The following is a 14,760-nucleotide window of genomic DNA, read 5'->3' on the forward strand; positions in this document are numbered from 1 at the left end:
CTGCAGATTTTAATACTTTCCACACACACTGGCCCTTGCCAAGCCCAAAGTTTCCTCAAAAAGCACTTGGAAAAAAATGCTGACTATAAGAAGAAACATCCGCCTGACAATGCTGCTTCTCTCTTGCTAGACCGAGCCATCCTCACGCTGCCCTGAGAGCTCAGAGGCTGGAGCACCATGGCGATGCCTGTACCCACAAGTGGCTGCAGAAGAGTGGGCTCCCGCGTACGCCCAGATCCCAAAGGGAGATGCTGGCCTCAGGAGCTGCATCGTACCTTCCTCCACTGGGTTGGACAAGAGAGAAGGGTGAGAGCTCCCCAGCTTTCTCCAAAGCAAACACCACCTACCTCGAAGCCTGGGAGCTGGCCCACCCCCATGCTAGCAAGCCCCAAGCCTCACCACTTCCCAGTGCTCTTTCTGTTTCTCCAAGCCACCTGCACACCGGTAGAAATACCCGCCAGTGCTCAGGCAAACACCAGCGTGCCTGGTTCAAACGGCAATCTCCATGTTCCACTCTGCTTTCAGCAGAACGAAGAGGGAAAAAAAACGCACGGCCAGAGACTACGCTGACAACAAAGATGGCCACCTCCCACAGCAGCTCCCCGAAGCGGTTGCCAAAAGGCACCTTGGCACCATCTCCCCCCATCACGGCAAGGGCACCGCTGTAGGAACACACTCCTGTAAGCCGTAAGGCACCTGGGAGTGGCTTTAGTGTCCAGAAGTTAAATGCACTGCGCTGATAGTCAGAAACAAGACGTTAGGCTAACTTGGAGCTGGTGCTGTGCATTACCACGCAAAGAATCCCAAACTCAGCTGTGACCTTCATCTGAAGCTTCAGCGTACGAGAGAACGGAGTTCAGAGACAGACCCCGTGGCAGCCCTTGCTGAAGCCACCCTGCAGGCTAGGCCAGAGCTGAAGGAACTGGGAAAGGTACGCTCACTCCTACTCTGCCGCGGGCTTTTTACGGGATCCCAAAACCATCATTTTCACCCTGCGTGTCTCCATCTCCCAGCTCCAAGTGGAGCAAACAGCACTGCCCAGCTCTGTGGAGTCCTACAAGAATACGTACATACGTCTGTCCGATGAGTTACTTCAGCCTCCAGCACCTGCACATCAAAGCGACAGACAAAGCAACAGCATCTGACTTACCCTGCGAAAGAAATCACACATTTCTGCAGCTCACTTTAGCCTGACACTACAGGGAAGGAAATGGAACAGTGGCAAGAGATTTTCCAGATTAAAACAGAAACACAGAGGGATCTCTGTGCATTCCTTGGACAAAAACACATATAATTAAAGGAGGAGATGGAGAAAGTAGCTACTGAATCCTGCAAAGTCCTGAACTGAAGTCAGAAAAGAACTGAAAAATTCCTGGGGAAGACTCCCAGGCTGCAAAGCCCACAGATACCCAGCCAGCCAAGAGTCTGATCAAAAAATAGCAATTCGCAGGAGATTGCAGGCCTCTGCTGCTCTGCTTATTCAAAGAACTACTTAAGCCAGGGCCAGCCGCAGCCGCGCACTCCCCAGGCTCGCTTCGCAGTGCTCTGGCCGCTCGAGCTCGTGCCCAGCCCACCACAAGAGTACCTCACAGCACGGCACGGCATGGCCTCGGCCTTCCCGCAGCTCCCGCCTGCCACGCTCGGCTCCCTGCACCTCAGCGGGGCTCACTCACCTCTGCACAGGGCGTGCAGTCCTCCATGCCTCTTTTAAACAGCACCCTCTTTTTTTTTTTTTTCTTGCCCTTTTTTAAACCAAAAGGCAACAATCCCAGAGGTCACCTTGCCCCTCCCTAGGCAGGGGTTTATGTCACTTGCCAGCCTCTATCTATAGCAAACCTCATGGCTTCCTAACTCAGACGTGAAAGGCCAGTGAGGAGCGAGCTCTCGCGCTCCCGTACGCACGCACTGCTCAGCGAAAACAAGGCTCTGCTTCAGAGCTGCCCATCTCTGCACGAGAGCCGCTGTTCTATTTATAGGCACGCAGCTCACGAGAAGAGTTTGGTGGGTTTGGGCGGAAAGGGCTGGAGATAAGATCAAGATGACTTTATAAAATGATTCAGACATTGCTGCCTTTCCCCTCCTCTATTTTAATTTTACAGCCAAAGGACTTGCTACTTGCAGAGGAATGCAGCTGAAGAAAATTAACTGGGGACGGACCTGACAGCAGAGCGACAGAATGAAATAAAAGGGGGAGCTGAACCGTTATTCCTGTTCACCAGCCTCTCTGTAGCACGGTTAATCGAAGATCTACTCTGATCAGATTACTAACCATGCAGTTCATCCAGACAAACGTGGAATTACTTCTCCCATACAGGAAAAAAGTAAGAATCGAAGCCATTTTTAGTGTCCATTTTAGTTGGATCCCATGGGAAAAGCTGCTGCCCTGAAGCACGATGAGGTCTGATTAGGTGCATCCTATCGGGGATAAACACAAGTACTGTTTGTGAAGGAAATACCCAGGCTGCTTTCTGTCCAGCTGTGCTTCTCTCCAGCACGTGTCCCGTGGCGTGGCATTCCACGGGCGGACAGCACCATGGAGAAAATAAAGTATCTCCTTGAATCAAGCCCACAGTGATGTGCTGCTGGTTTCAGCAGTGACCCCCTTTTGTCCTATGACAAGACAATATAAAAAAGGTTGCTGAACAAACTGACGATTTAAAGCAACAATGCACAAACCAGAGCCTTAAGCATCTCTGCAAAGAACGTGATTCAACAGCTGAAAGGCAGGGCCTAAGAAATTTCTAGCATTTCATCAGCTTTTATCTTTGGCCTTGAAGAAAAGTGACTTCCTGCAGAAAAAAAAAATCAGTTCACCATGAGCAATACACAACCCTCCCCCTGCTACCACTCCTCCCCATTTAAAGCTTGACATTTCGGAAGGTAAATAGTACGTTCTCAAATTTCTCTTGTTGAAACGGGTGCAGTGTGTAGGCCTAATCCTGAAGTGACAAAACAAAAGTTTTGCCGCTGGCCTCAGTGGGAATGGTGTCAAACGCCTCCAGGGCTTGACTTCCCCTCAGCGCGATCCCACCACCGAGAGCACGAAACCAAACGACTAGCAGCAGTCACACACCAACCTACGAGACGCGGCCGTGTTTCTCGTAGCACGGCTTGCCTGAGGTGTCTCTGCATCCGCTAACCCACATCAGAGACCAGAGAGCTGGCCTACACAGATGAAATGAAATGCTTTTTATGCTGATAACGTGGATGACTCTAGTAAAAGGAACGATCGCATCGCGGTTCAGCTCTGCTCGGAGTGCATTCCTTTTCCTCCTGCGTGCAGCACTACCCACGACGCCAGCGCAGGGGCAGCCCATCCTTTTGCGAGGCTTAGGCCTCCGGCCCCCTTTGGAAGTGGGGTCTTTGATGCACCCAAATTCCTAATCGGTAACACCCGACCTCGCGAGCCAGGCTGAGGGCAACCATCAGCTGTAGCCAGCTGTCAAACTGGCAAGTGTCCTGTGGCACGGGGAGGCGCCAACTGCGTTCGATATGGAGGGCGCAGAACAATGCAACCTATTTTACAGCTGAGATCATGACATATTCTTAGGGACAGTTACTCAGGGCAGCGCATTTGAAACAAGAATTTTGCTCTGGTGGTATTTCTTTCCAGTGCTTTGCAGAAAAGAACTGCACAAAAGTTGAAAACAATCACTCGAAGCTATCTAAACAGCAACTAAAGAATCCTATATACCAAAGTCTCAACATCTGGATTTCTCTGTTTTCCATGTGTCTCCAGAATGTAAAAACTTCAGGGCACAGACTGTTTTTATTTGTATGTACTATAAAACTTCGAACAGGCTGCTGATGCCAACAACAAATAAATAACCAAAGAAAGAACTAATTGCACAGAGAAGGAGAGAGCAAAATAAAAATACAGATGCAGAACTGACAGGCTGTCTTTACGTATCTTGTTTAGGAATTTTTGTAAGGGTGAGGGTGGATGATCCCTGGGGACCAAGCAGCCCTGTCTAGCCACTGACTCTGGGTGAGCTGTGGCAAAGGAGATGGGAGTAGCTGCAGTCACCCCATAAACACAGCAAGATACCCTTGCCAAGCTAAGGCAGGTAGGGATTTCTAGTGCTGCACCTTGCTTTGAGTAAAACAGTTTTAGTAGCTGGTTCTATAAAAGCTCTGTGGTCATAAATACAGAACTAATACAGATAATTTACAAAACAAATGAAATACACAAAATCTGACAAAGAAACTACAGGAATAAATCTAAGCAACCCTGCAGAATAAGACACGAGAGGTCAAAAGGCTAGGGGTTAACAAGCTAATCCGAGAGCAACATCCTTCCACCAGACAGTGGTCACACCCTGGAAATTAACTCCAGGAAGCTTAGAGGGGGGAAATGTGGATCAGTAAAGCAATGCTAAGTATGGGAGACACAGAGAGCTGTACAGACCTATAGCGGAGCACAAGCAACTTACGGGTTACTTGGTCCTGTTTGGGAGGTCCACATGTAAAGCACTTGGATCTTGCAAAAGCGAAAAACACATTGCGATTTCTTCCACTGGGACGAAAAGGACAAGACATTATGTGAGCCCACTGCAACAAAAGGACTTCAGAAGAGGGGAGAAAAGAAAAGAAAATGAGAGGTCAGCCACAGGAATCAAATGCCCAAAGAGAAGTGAGGGCTGTGAGTCGACAGGCCAGTAACAGAAGCCGTGCTCTCCACTGAAGGCGTATGGCCTATGCTGCTGGTGGACATCACCTACGTACACTATCACCTACGTACACTTCGTTTTCATAACCTGTGTTTTACGAACTGGGAAGCACCCGTGGCAGGCTGCAGCACAGGGCTCAGTGCAACCTCCCGTGGCAATCATCTTCCCTGTCGTGCCTCGGCCGTGCTGGCAGAGCCGGGGAGCTCGGCAGGCAGCTGCAGCACAGCCCCAGCAGCCTCCGCGCCCAGCGGGACCCAGAGCCACCTGCAGCGCTCTGCCAAAAGTGTAGCCGCGGTATCATGACACAGGAAGCTCAAACTTATTCTCGGGATCGCCAGCAAAGAACAGGAGTTTGTACCAATCGGGCTGCAGCTAGAATCAGCCTTTGAACCGATAAATAAAAGATTCAAGCACCTTGTTCTTTGTCAGTGAACGCTGTGGCTGGTAAACAAGGAATAGGTCTTGGAACCAGCTTCTTTTCAATACCACATTCGCTGCTACTGATGTGAATGATTCTCTTCTAGAAGGGGCAAGCACTCGCAGAGTGAAAAAATTAACACAGAAAACCAACTCCGAAAGCAGGCAGAAAGGTTGCACATATATGGGAAAGGAAATACGACATAGCAGCATATCACCACGCAGCTCCCTGGTGAAAGTAGCTGGGTTACAGAGCTCCAAGCGAAGCACTTAAAATAGATGAATACTCTGGTCAGCAACCCAGAGCGCAGAACGAACAGCACACCAGCACTCTCTGATTCAGGATGAGTTAGTAGCTGGACAACTCCTGGCACGCTACCGGTGTAAGCCCTCAGTATGCTTTCCATAGGCTCCAGGCATCCTTCCCAAACACATTTATCAAAGAGGGGAGCTGAGCATGAAGCTCAAGTCACCCCAGCACACTAAAACACAGATGAAGAAGAAGGGTTCAAATCTATCCACAGAGATAACCGAAGCTAAAAAAGCAATGGTTTAAAAGTTACCTGAGAACCTTGGAGCGAATTAAAATTCTAAAGGGCACTAATTAAACATGAACTTCATACATTTAAAGGCAAACATGAAAAAACATTCTGCTATTTTTTCTGTCATCTTAATTACATGTGCACGCCTACATCCCTTCCTTAGAGCACCAGATTAACCAAGCTGTGTTTTCCCCATACACGCAGAAAGCTTTGTAAAACATCACCTGCTGTGAAACCCCCAGCTCTGAGAGCCGCCTGTCCCACGGCCCCACACCAGCACCACCGAATCCCCGCTCCCAACGCCGGAGCACGCTGCTCTGCTGCTGAGAGGCAACAGCCAGCAGTGCTGGAAGCAGTGCTGGAAGCAGTGCAACCCTGCGCCGAGCCACGGCGCTGCACCCGGCACAGGGGAGCCCTCCAGTGCTACAGCCTGTGGCACCAGAGCTTGCTTAACGCTCTTGTTCCCGCAGAGCCAAATTATTACCCCAAAGCACAGCCGTCCATCTCAGCCCTCCCATCCACTCCACCGGCTGGCAGAACGAGCTGGGCACTTACCATAGCGGCATGTCAGGGCCATCTGGTAAAACAGTATCAGGCAGGGAAGGCGCGCTCGCAGCTAGTACAATAGCGAACGTCAGGGAAGGCACATCCAGAATACAGCTGGGGATCTCATCCTCACAGTCATAACCACCCCATCCTTCCCATCCTGCTAAATGTCATGGAGAGCCCGGCCAAGTAGGAAGGAAAAGCCAGCAGAAAGTACCGGTATGGGAACCTCGGGACACGGCAAAGTGAAAGTCACACCTTGAGGAGGGAAACTGAACCCTCTTCCCTCGTGTCAAGGAGGCTCGGAGAACAACAGGGCTTCCTCCCGCTGTGTCTGGATTCCCATCAACTCTGCTACTGAATCCTGCGAGGAGCCTTATTTGGTAGCGGCTGGTAGAAGTGGGGCCAAATCCTGATCCTTTTACTCTGACTGGTATTCCATGGGATTACACTGCTGAGAGCAGAAAGCAGCTTTTGGCCTTTGGCCATTTAATTAATACTTAAGGTATCCTACAATTTATTTTTATCTCATCTGTAACAAGCGTCGTTATCAGATTTTCCATATTTATGTATTAAACAACCTATGCTTTTAAGTTTTTTTTTCCTCATCCATTTAACATAGTTTTTAAAGGATACTCCGAAGTTTTTAATTTATTTTTCCATTTTCCCTGTTTTAATGTCCTGCAAATACCTCTGACCATGCCAAGACATCTCGATCAGCAACAGCAACAACAGGGAAGATTAGCACAGCCCTGGGAACACCGTTTTGTTAACTTTGAGCAAAACAGAACAGAAGGGTCTGGCACGAGCTCCCAGAATGCTGCTTTTTAATAAAATCTCAGCAACAGATCTGCACCATCTGAGACAGTGCTGTGACCTGCCTTGGAAGAGAGCAGTTTAAAAAGCAGGCAACGCGTCCCTCCTATGTTATCTGCCACACTTCTGTCAAGAAGCAGCCGAGAAGGCTGGCCCGGGGGTCAGGACGCTGCCCCGGCGCTGCAGCACCTGCCCGAGTTCCCAGCTCCCCTGGAGACACCCAGGGTGACGCCTGCATCTCATACAGGACGGACACATCTCAGCGCTGCGTGTGGGAAGCAGAGGTGGTATCGCCTCTCCCCACCAGGATACTGCAAGGCTAAAATTATCGGAACGTTTGAGACTCAAATGCAACGTGTGTGATACGAACGTTATGTAATCAACACGGTGTTTCCTCTTGCAAAAAAAGCAAACCACAACATCAAAATAGGCAGCAGATGCAAAACTTCCCGATTTAGCAGAGGGACTGTGAGTAAATAAGACTTCCCCTAAAACCAGAGGGACTACTCGCATATTAATCGATCACCTAACCCAGCAGCGAGCTTGCAGCCTGGCACGCCGCCTAGTTCCTCCGTGGCAGGAGGGCAGCAAGCTGTGGTCCCCGCAACATGCTCCTTGCTTTCAGGACTGCCTTACGTGAGAAGGGAGCACGGGAGACGGCAGCTGAGGGGGAGGACTGCTGCTGCTGCCCCAGCTGTTCGTCAGCCCGAAGCCGAACTGTCTCCGGGTAACTGTCCCGCAGGGCTGCGGAGCCAAGCAGAAGCATCTCCCTTCATTAAGAGGCACCTACATAAATCTTCAGGGAAACAAGAAGCAATGACCGCTCAGAGTGGAGAAAGCAGGGAACAAATAGTTCCAGTGGAGAGTTAAGTCGAATTCACTTAAATAAAGGTTTGTGAATTTGAAACCTTGAAAAAACATATTCCAAGAGGAAGAGGTTTTCTCCTCGAACGGTATTTTGCTCTGAAATTTCTGCTGCTGCTGTGACAATACCTAGTATACATCTTAAACTCTCAGGGAAATGGAGAATACAAAAACCTTTCATCTCACTTCTGTTTTCGTTTAAAATAGGACGGTGTATCTGCTACTTTAGAAAGAATAACCATCAGATTCGTAATTTAAGAAGGTAAAGCCATGCAGTGTTTTAGATGGTATACTGACTTTTCTTATCAGGAAAACTGCAGATAAACATTTCACAATTTTCATTCAGAATCCAGTACTCTTCCAAAGTAAAATATAAAAAAATATTTTTTTGTAACAATAGGTTTGGGGCGAGTGAAGTACTCTAAACAGCTGATTTAGTTTTGTTTTAAAAAAATAATACTTCTTTCATTTTGTCTCTAATTTTTTTTGAAATAACAGTTACCAGCCTCACAATGTACTTTTTGGCAATGTGGTCTTGGTAAATCTATGTTCTCAAAACGTGCAAAAGTTTGATGTTAGCTCTTTAGTTCCTGGAACCAGAACTATAGTTAGAAGGAGAAAAGCTGCAAGTGTGTGTGGTTTTGTGCTTTGTTTTGTGTTTTTCTTTTTTTTAAAAAAGGAAGTAACAGCTGTTGCTTTCACATAGCATCCAAAAATCTCCAGCAGCGAGACAAACATACAGTACACCAATGGCAACGCAGCACTGGGAGGCTTCCCAAATTTTGTCAGAACAGATGAGTCTGAAGAGCATGCAAAACATAACGTAGTTTAAAAGGCAAAAACGTTCTTACAGCACTGTAACACAGTCTAAAATCCTACCTTTGTCCTCAGCGTTCAGAGAAGGAACAAGTCTGTTTGTGGTGTTAATCCAAGGAAATACACAGCTTTAAGCCTGTGTTCAAGAAGTTCGCTTTGGATTCAATCACAAGAACTGCTCTTTTGCAGCAACTACCTCTCTTAAGTGAAAAGTTCCCAATTTTGACCAGAACTAAAGCATGAAACACCACAACTTATGGCATGTGAAGCCATAAATGAAACCATAAATGTGAAATGTCCGCTTCTAGACATCCTGTTAGAACACAGCATAGCAAAATCAGACATCTCAATATGTTTTAGCAGAGGATGCCACAGACAGAATGTGAATTAAATCATAAATTCCTGAAAATTCCCTCCTTATTTGTGACACTTTTCTTTTACAGTGTCTCTTTATTGAAATGCATTGTTTCTAATCTTAATACTGATTTTAATACTTGTATCACAGAATCATCTAGGTTGGAAGAGACCTCCAAGCTCACAGAGTCCACCCTCTGACCTAACACTAACTCAAACTAACAAACTGCTCATTTTCCTCATTCTCATCTTTTCTGAGAAAATCTTAAAGCATTTGCCCTCCAGAAATAAAAATAACACTTCTTTACCTATAAAAAGGACATTTTTATCTATTAGCCGATACAAGGAGAAATAAAATGAGCTTTCTTCAGTTGCTTATGCTGCCTGCCATATGTTTGAGAACTCAGTTTGGTCTGCTCTGGGAGCTTGCACAAAGATGAGGAGAAACATTTTGCTTCCCCTTGTTTTTCCTTGCTTGTACGTTTCAGGGTGGCTCCTAGACCTCAAAGCTAGTAATCAGAAAGAGAATCCCAACCTCCCACAGCGCCAAGGTCTATCTATACCATGGGCTGCTACACAGCATCGACAGTTCGGATGGACAGTTCCATCGGCTAGTTCAGACACTGCACAAAGCCTGTCCACAGCAGCTGAAAGCTTAGTACCAGGTAATTTATCCCGCTTTTCATAGCATAAATTAACCTGATATCTCTCTGCTCCTGGAGCTAGACAGCCCCAATATCCAGGCTTGGAGCGCTGTTCGCTCTGTTTGCGAGTCTGTTGAAATACATACTGCAAATCTGTCTTTAAAAGTTCAAGGTAATGATGAATGGGTGTAAAACTGAAAAGCTACAGAAAAAATTGCTCATAAAAGTAAACAGAAGTTAGACTGATAGTCTAAACAAAACCTCCTCCTGATGCCACCCAAGGACACTGCTGAAATCCTGTCCGATAAACAAACTGAAATCTCACCGCACCAAAGGGGGCACACTGGGAATTACACCCAGCTGATGAATGAAATGAGAGGACGACCTATTCATCCCTTCTCCTGCTTTCTGAGGTTTATAGCGTGACGCTTCCAACGAAAGGGCAAGTGTAAAGGAGGAAGAGCACTTTATTGCCGGAGCCCATAGAATGTGCGGTGCTCCTCTGTTTCACACCCTCAGCTCCCAGGACCACTTTTGATGTTACTCTGCCTTCGCCCACAGCAGGTCAGGACTGAGGTGGTATTATTACCACTCGGACGAGTCCTCAGTGCTGCTCAGAAGGTGGGACTTGGGGCTCCTGCTGTCACCTCACCTCACACGCATCGTCCTCCTCTGTTTTATTTTGGCTCTTTCCTAAGTCCCATCCGTTCAAAAATACTTTATCTTAGTTGACCAACCGTTTCTTTGGCTGCACCAATGCAAGCCTGAGACCAGGAGAGGGGCTAAAAGCGGTGTTCCAAGCAGCCCGATGCTGGTACAGGTCCGACAGGTCTCAAAATGGCTGATCGAGCAGTCTGTGCAGTCTACTTCTTTGCCAGCTCAGACACCAGCAGTTACACTACAAGCTATACCTTATCACGCTAGTGCTTTTTCTGTCCCCAGAATAATAATCATCGAGAGACTGCTAAACATACTTCTCTGCCTATCTTCTTCTCTTCCTCTGAAACTCTTTCTAGCTAAAAATAAATAAGTACATTAATACACAGTACTCTACTTTCCAAACACTTAGCTTTCCGCTCCCCCGGCCTGTATCTTCGCAAGGGGCAGATTTTTCAGTTACACACATACAAGCTGTGATTTGTCTTCAGGCCCTGCACACTGAAGTCAGAGTAGCTACAAATCCAACCAGCTCTATCTGCCCCACAGTATTACTACACCAGTGTATTTCAGCAGAACACAGCTGGGCAACCTGCAGGCTCCGAAACAAGTCCACTGAAGTTTGCTGGTCCTGTGAGCAGTTTTATTTTACAGCTTCTCTTGGGAGAGCCCAAGGTGCAAGAACCAGAAGAAGCAAAACACATCTTCAAAGTGCTCGCAACTGACTCTGACAAACAAGTAAATTCAGAGGAACTCCACGGCTACAGCAGGCTTCACACCCAAGCTGCCTTAACAGTACGCTTCTGTTGTGATTTAACTGTACTTACAGGCACGGTCTCGAGCTAACTGCAGCAAAAGATGTGGTTAGATGAGATTTACAGCCTTGGGGCATGGTAAAAGTCTTCCTGCATCTCTTACTGTCACTCTGATGGACCTGTCCAACAGCTTCTACAGCTTACTGCAGCCTGCTCTCCGTCATTCAACAGACAAATTAAAAATCAGGTCTGCCTTCACAGAGGAAGCAACGTCCTCAAAGCCTCATCAGAACAATGAGTAGCCACGAAGATGTCTTCGCTCCCTGCCCTAGGGGCAAGGAAAAGTACACATACGGCGGCATACAGAAAAGATGACAATGAAATAAAAGGACATCAAAAAGCAACAGAAGCAATCAATCCTCAGTATCATAATACCTGGGCTGACTTACAAAATTTGACACTGTTTAGTTGAAGTCTTCTGCAGATTAACACACAGGAGGCTTAATAGCTGTAGACAATATCTGTTTATAATCCTCGTTCTTAACGTGTTTATGTTCACGTAGTACAAGTGGCTGGTTTAGGCTTTTTCCAGCCATGCTGACGCAGGAAGTGATGTAAAACAGGGCAAATGATTAAGTAGGAATATGCGGACATGTTCGGCTTTATTCAAACAAAAGTAAAATTCAGTGCACCTTTTACCTTAGCATCTTTAACACCCTGCCATCAGCATGAGGTCCCACACTAGCACCGAGGAAGGCATTGCTCTTGCTCTTATCAGAGACACCACCACAGAAATATTAAAGTTAGACCCTGGCATCCTTCCTCCCTGCATGCACGAGACCCCTGCCCCAAGTGGTAGTCAGAAATCACAAGGCTCATCCATTCTCCTGCAGGACAAATTGCTGCCATTCAGCACCCCCATCGTGCAGGAGATGACCACAAAAGGCTTTTCTTTCCACAGCCGATGAACAGACCAGCTCAGGTCACCTGAGGCTGCAGCAGGTCTGAGATCTACCTGCTGCACCCAGCACCACCCCGCTCAGAGAGCTTCACCACTGGCTGTTGTGGCCGAACGAACCGTCCTACCCACCCGGCGCAGACCCTCGGTGTCCGAACCGAAGGAGGGAACGGCAGGGTCAGCGCGCTCAGCAGATGGAGGAAGCAGCTCAGCCATGCATGATGAAGTGAGCAAACGGGCCTCGTGTCTGACTGCGCTCGGCTGCAGGGGGGCGGGTTGGAACTGGGACCAGCGTAGCAAAACGACGGCGAGCAGAAGAATGGCAATGCGTATGTGTTTAGAAGCAAGGCAAACTAGCCAGCAGAAAAACATCCCTGTGAATAACGCTTCAGGCTCTGCACCATGCACACACATTTGCTCTCCTTTGCAGCAGAAAAAAGATAAGCATCGTCAGCACCAAGCAAGCCTCCTGCATCCCCACAGTCGCAACTGTGCCTGCCCATACCCCAGGGACAACAGTAATGCGATGGCAGAAGAATAACTACCCTGGCATTTCCAAGCAGAAACACATCACACAACAATCGAAGGGTTACACAGGACTTTCACTGCTACAGAGAAAAATCATGCAGCTATAGAGCTATAGTAAAAATAGTACAGAAGAGGGCAACTCCCTGTGGGTGTTTCCTAGCCTAAGACCGAAGGAAATCTTCACGTCTTCTCTTACAGTAACAATACAGAGGAACTACAACTACAGTTCCTCCTGGGGAGCTAAATACTGTTACTATCCCTAAAAATGGCATTGTTGCTCCACAACGAGCCTAAGGGAAAAATGCTCTAAGAGAATCAGTGCAGAAATGACTGCTGCCAGACCAGGGAGGTGAAGTGAGGTAGAGAAAGCTGGGAACAAAGGCTAACCAGCCACGAGACCAGTGCCTGACCAGATAGGAGGCTAAGCAGCACCGCTGCACAGCTACAGAAGGGAACAATAGCAGAGAAGCAGATGGGGAGAACTGGGACGCGACCACAACAGCAAGGGGCAGATGCTGCGGGAGGCACGCACCGACCACAGGGGATACCAGCAGCAGCTGCACAGCTCGGAGCAGAGCTGGGAATGGGGTGGACGTGACAGGGCTCCAGCCTGTCCGACAGGGCGAGGGGCTTGGGAAGGGGACAGCGGAGGAGGGCACGGCGTGACAGGGAGATGAGTCGGGGCAGAGGCCCTCGAGGAAGGCACCGAGAGGTGAGGACGTAGGGGAAGAAGAGAGCTGCAGCCTCAGGGGGTGGGGAGGGTACGTCCTTGGGGGTCAACCCTCAGGTACCGGGGCGGCCCTGAGGGGGCAGCTCTGAGGGGGCCGCTCACAGCCCTGTGTGCATCAAGAGGTCACGGGAGGGAGTTACAGCAGGACACGGGTGAGGTCCGTCCCCCGCAGGACGGGACGGGCAGCTCCCCTCCCCTCCCCTCCCGAGCCGTGTGCCGGGGCGGGGGTCGCCGGGGGGCCCTGAAGGGCACTTGGGGGGCAGCCGCGACGGCACCTGCGGAGGGTTTGCGGCGGGGGCGCCTCGGGGCCGGGGTCGGGCCGGAGGTTCGGGCTGGGGGGTCCCGAGCCGGTACCGGAGGGCGGGGGGGGGGGGGGGGGGGCAGCAGGCGAGTCCCCGAGGGGCTGCTGGGGGGGGTCCCGGCCGGTGCCCGGGGGAGGCGGCGGGCAGTGCCTCGGGGGCGAGCTGGGCCCGGCCGGTCCCGGGGGCGGCGCAGGCCGGGCGGGGGGAGGCGGCGCGGAGCCCGAGGCCCTGCGGAGCCCCCGCCCGCCGCACGCACCTTCTGGCGGATCTGCCCGGACGTGGAGACCTTGCGGATGAGCTTCTGCGGCGAGCCCGGCTCCTGCTCCGGCTCGCTGTCCGACGACTCGTCCGCCGCGGCGCCGGCGGCGGCCGGCCCGGCCCGTGGCTGCGCGGTGCCCGCCGCCGCCATGCTGCGCCGCGCCCGGCGCCCCCTCCCGCCCCGCGCCGCGCGCTGCAGCCGCCCGCCCGCCCGCCTCACGGCCCCGAGCTGCGCGGTGCGGCACGGCACGGCACGGCCCCGCACGGCCCCCTGGCGGCCGGCCCGGCCCGCGCCCTCCCGCTGACAGAGGGCGGCAGCTCCCGGCCGCGGGGCACGGGACGAACGGTCGCCGCCCGGCTCGCTGGAGCCGGAGCCAGGAGAAAGCCCCTGCAAGCAGCCCGGCACGGGCTAACGCGACAGGCAGGAGCCGAACGGTTTTTTTTCAGTCACAAGTAGCGAGTTAGCCGTTCTGACTCCACCCTTTCCACAGCACAGCGCAGGGTGACTTTGTGACTGAAGTCATCACCACAGATGCACGTGAGAGGAAAAGCGTGCAGCAACAGATGTCTTACACGCTTGACACACACGAAGGAAAAAAAAAAAAAAGGCCTCTAAGCGTGCTTGCAGGTCCGGTAGCCAGGAACACTGAAGGAAATGCCTTTGTGGGAGAAGCTGTACTTCAGAGGAGGATGGGGAAGATTGTCACAAACTGGCCCCGCTCCTCTTTTTAATATCTTTAAAGGAGTTCCTGAACACCATCTCTCCAAGACCAGCTTATCCACTACCAACATTTTGCTCAGCCTTACCATACCAACGTGTTCTCGAGTCACCAAAAAATTAATAATAATAATACCAGAGCAATCATTCAAAAGACCTTTCCAGAAATTCAGGTACAGAAGCCT

The 14,760-nt window shown here is 50.1% G+C and overlaps 1 protein-coding gene across 8 annotated transcripts in view; it reads right to left on the reverse strand.

Moving 5' to 3' along the window:
• The window catches only part of DGKD (diacylglycerol kinase delta), a 75,203-nt gene that overhangs the window by 51,361 nt on the left and 9,082 nt on the right, over nucleotides 1–14,760 (reverse strand). For 2 of the 8 annotated variants that reach the window (XM_040567633.1, XM_040567643.1), the window contains exon 1: nucleotides 13,856–14,025. The exons of 1 other annotated variant lie outside the window; for it this stretch is intronic. In XM_040567633.1, coding sequence (XP_040423567.1) covers nucleotides 13,856–14,008 — 153 coding nt within the window. In that variant the 5' untranslated portion in view covers nucleotides 14,009–14,025. Of the gene's footprint in view, nucleotides 1–1,585; nucleotides 1,605–1,673; nucleotides 1,715–6,184; nucleotides 6,593–13,855; nucleotides 14,041–14,664; nucleotides 14,686–14,760 lie in introns of those variants that run through there. 5 more of the 8 variants (XM_040567636.1, XM_040567632.1, XM_040567635.1 and 2 more) reach the window with 5 other exon arrangements.

The sequence above is a fragment of the Cygnus olor genome, chromosome 9, assembly GCF_009769625.2.
Source record: "Cygnus olor isolate bCygOlo1 chromosome 9, bCygOlo1.pri.v2, whole genome shotgun sequence".
Lineage (NCBI taxonomy): Eukaryota > Metazoa > Chordata > Aves > Anseriformes > Anatidae > Cygnus > Cygnus olor.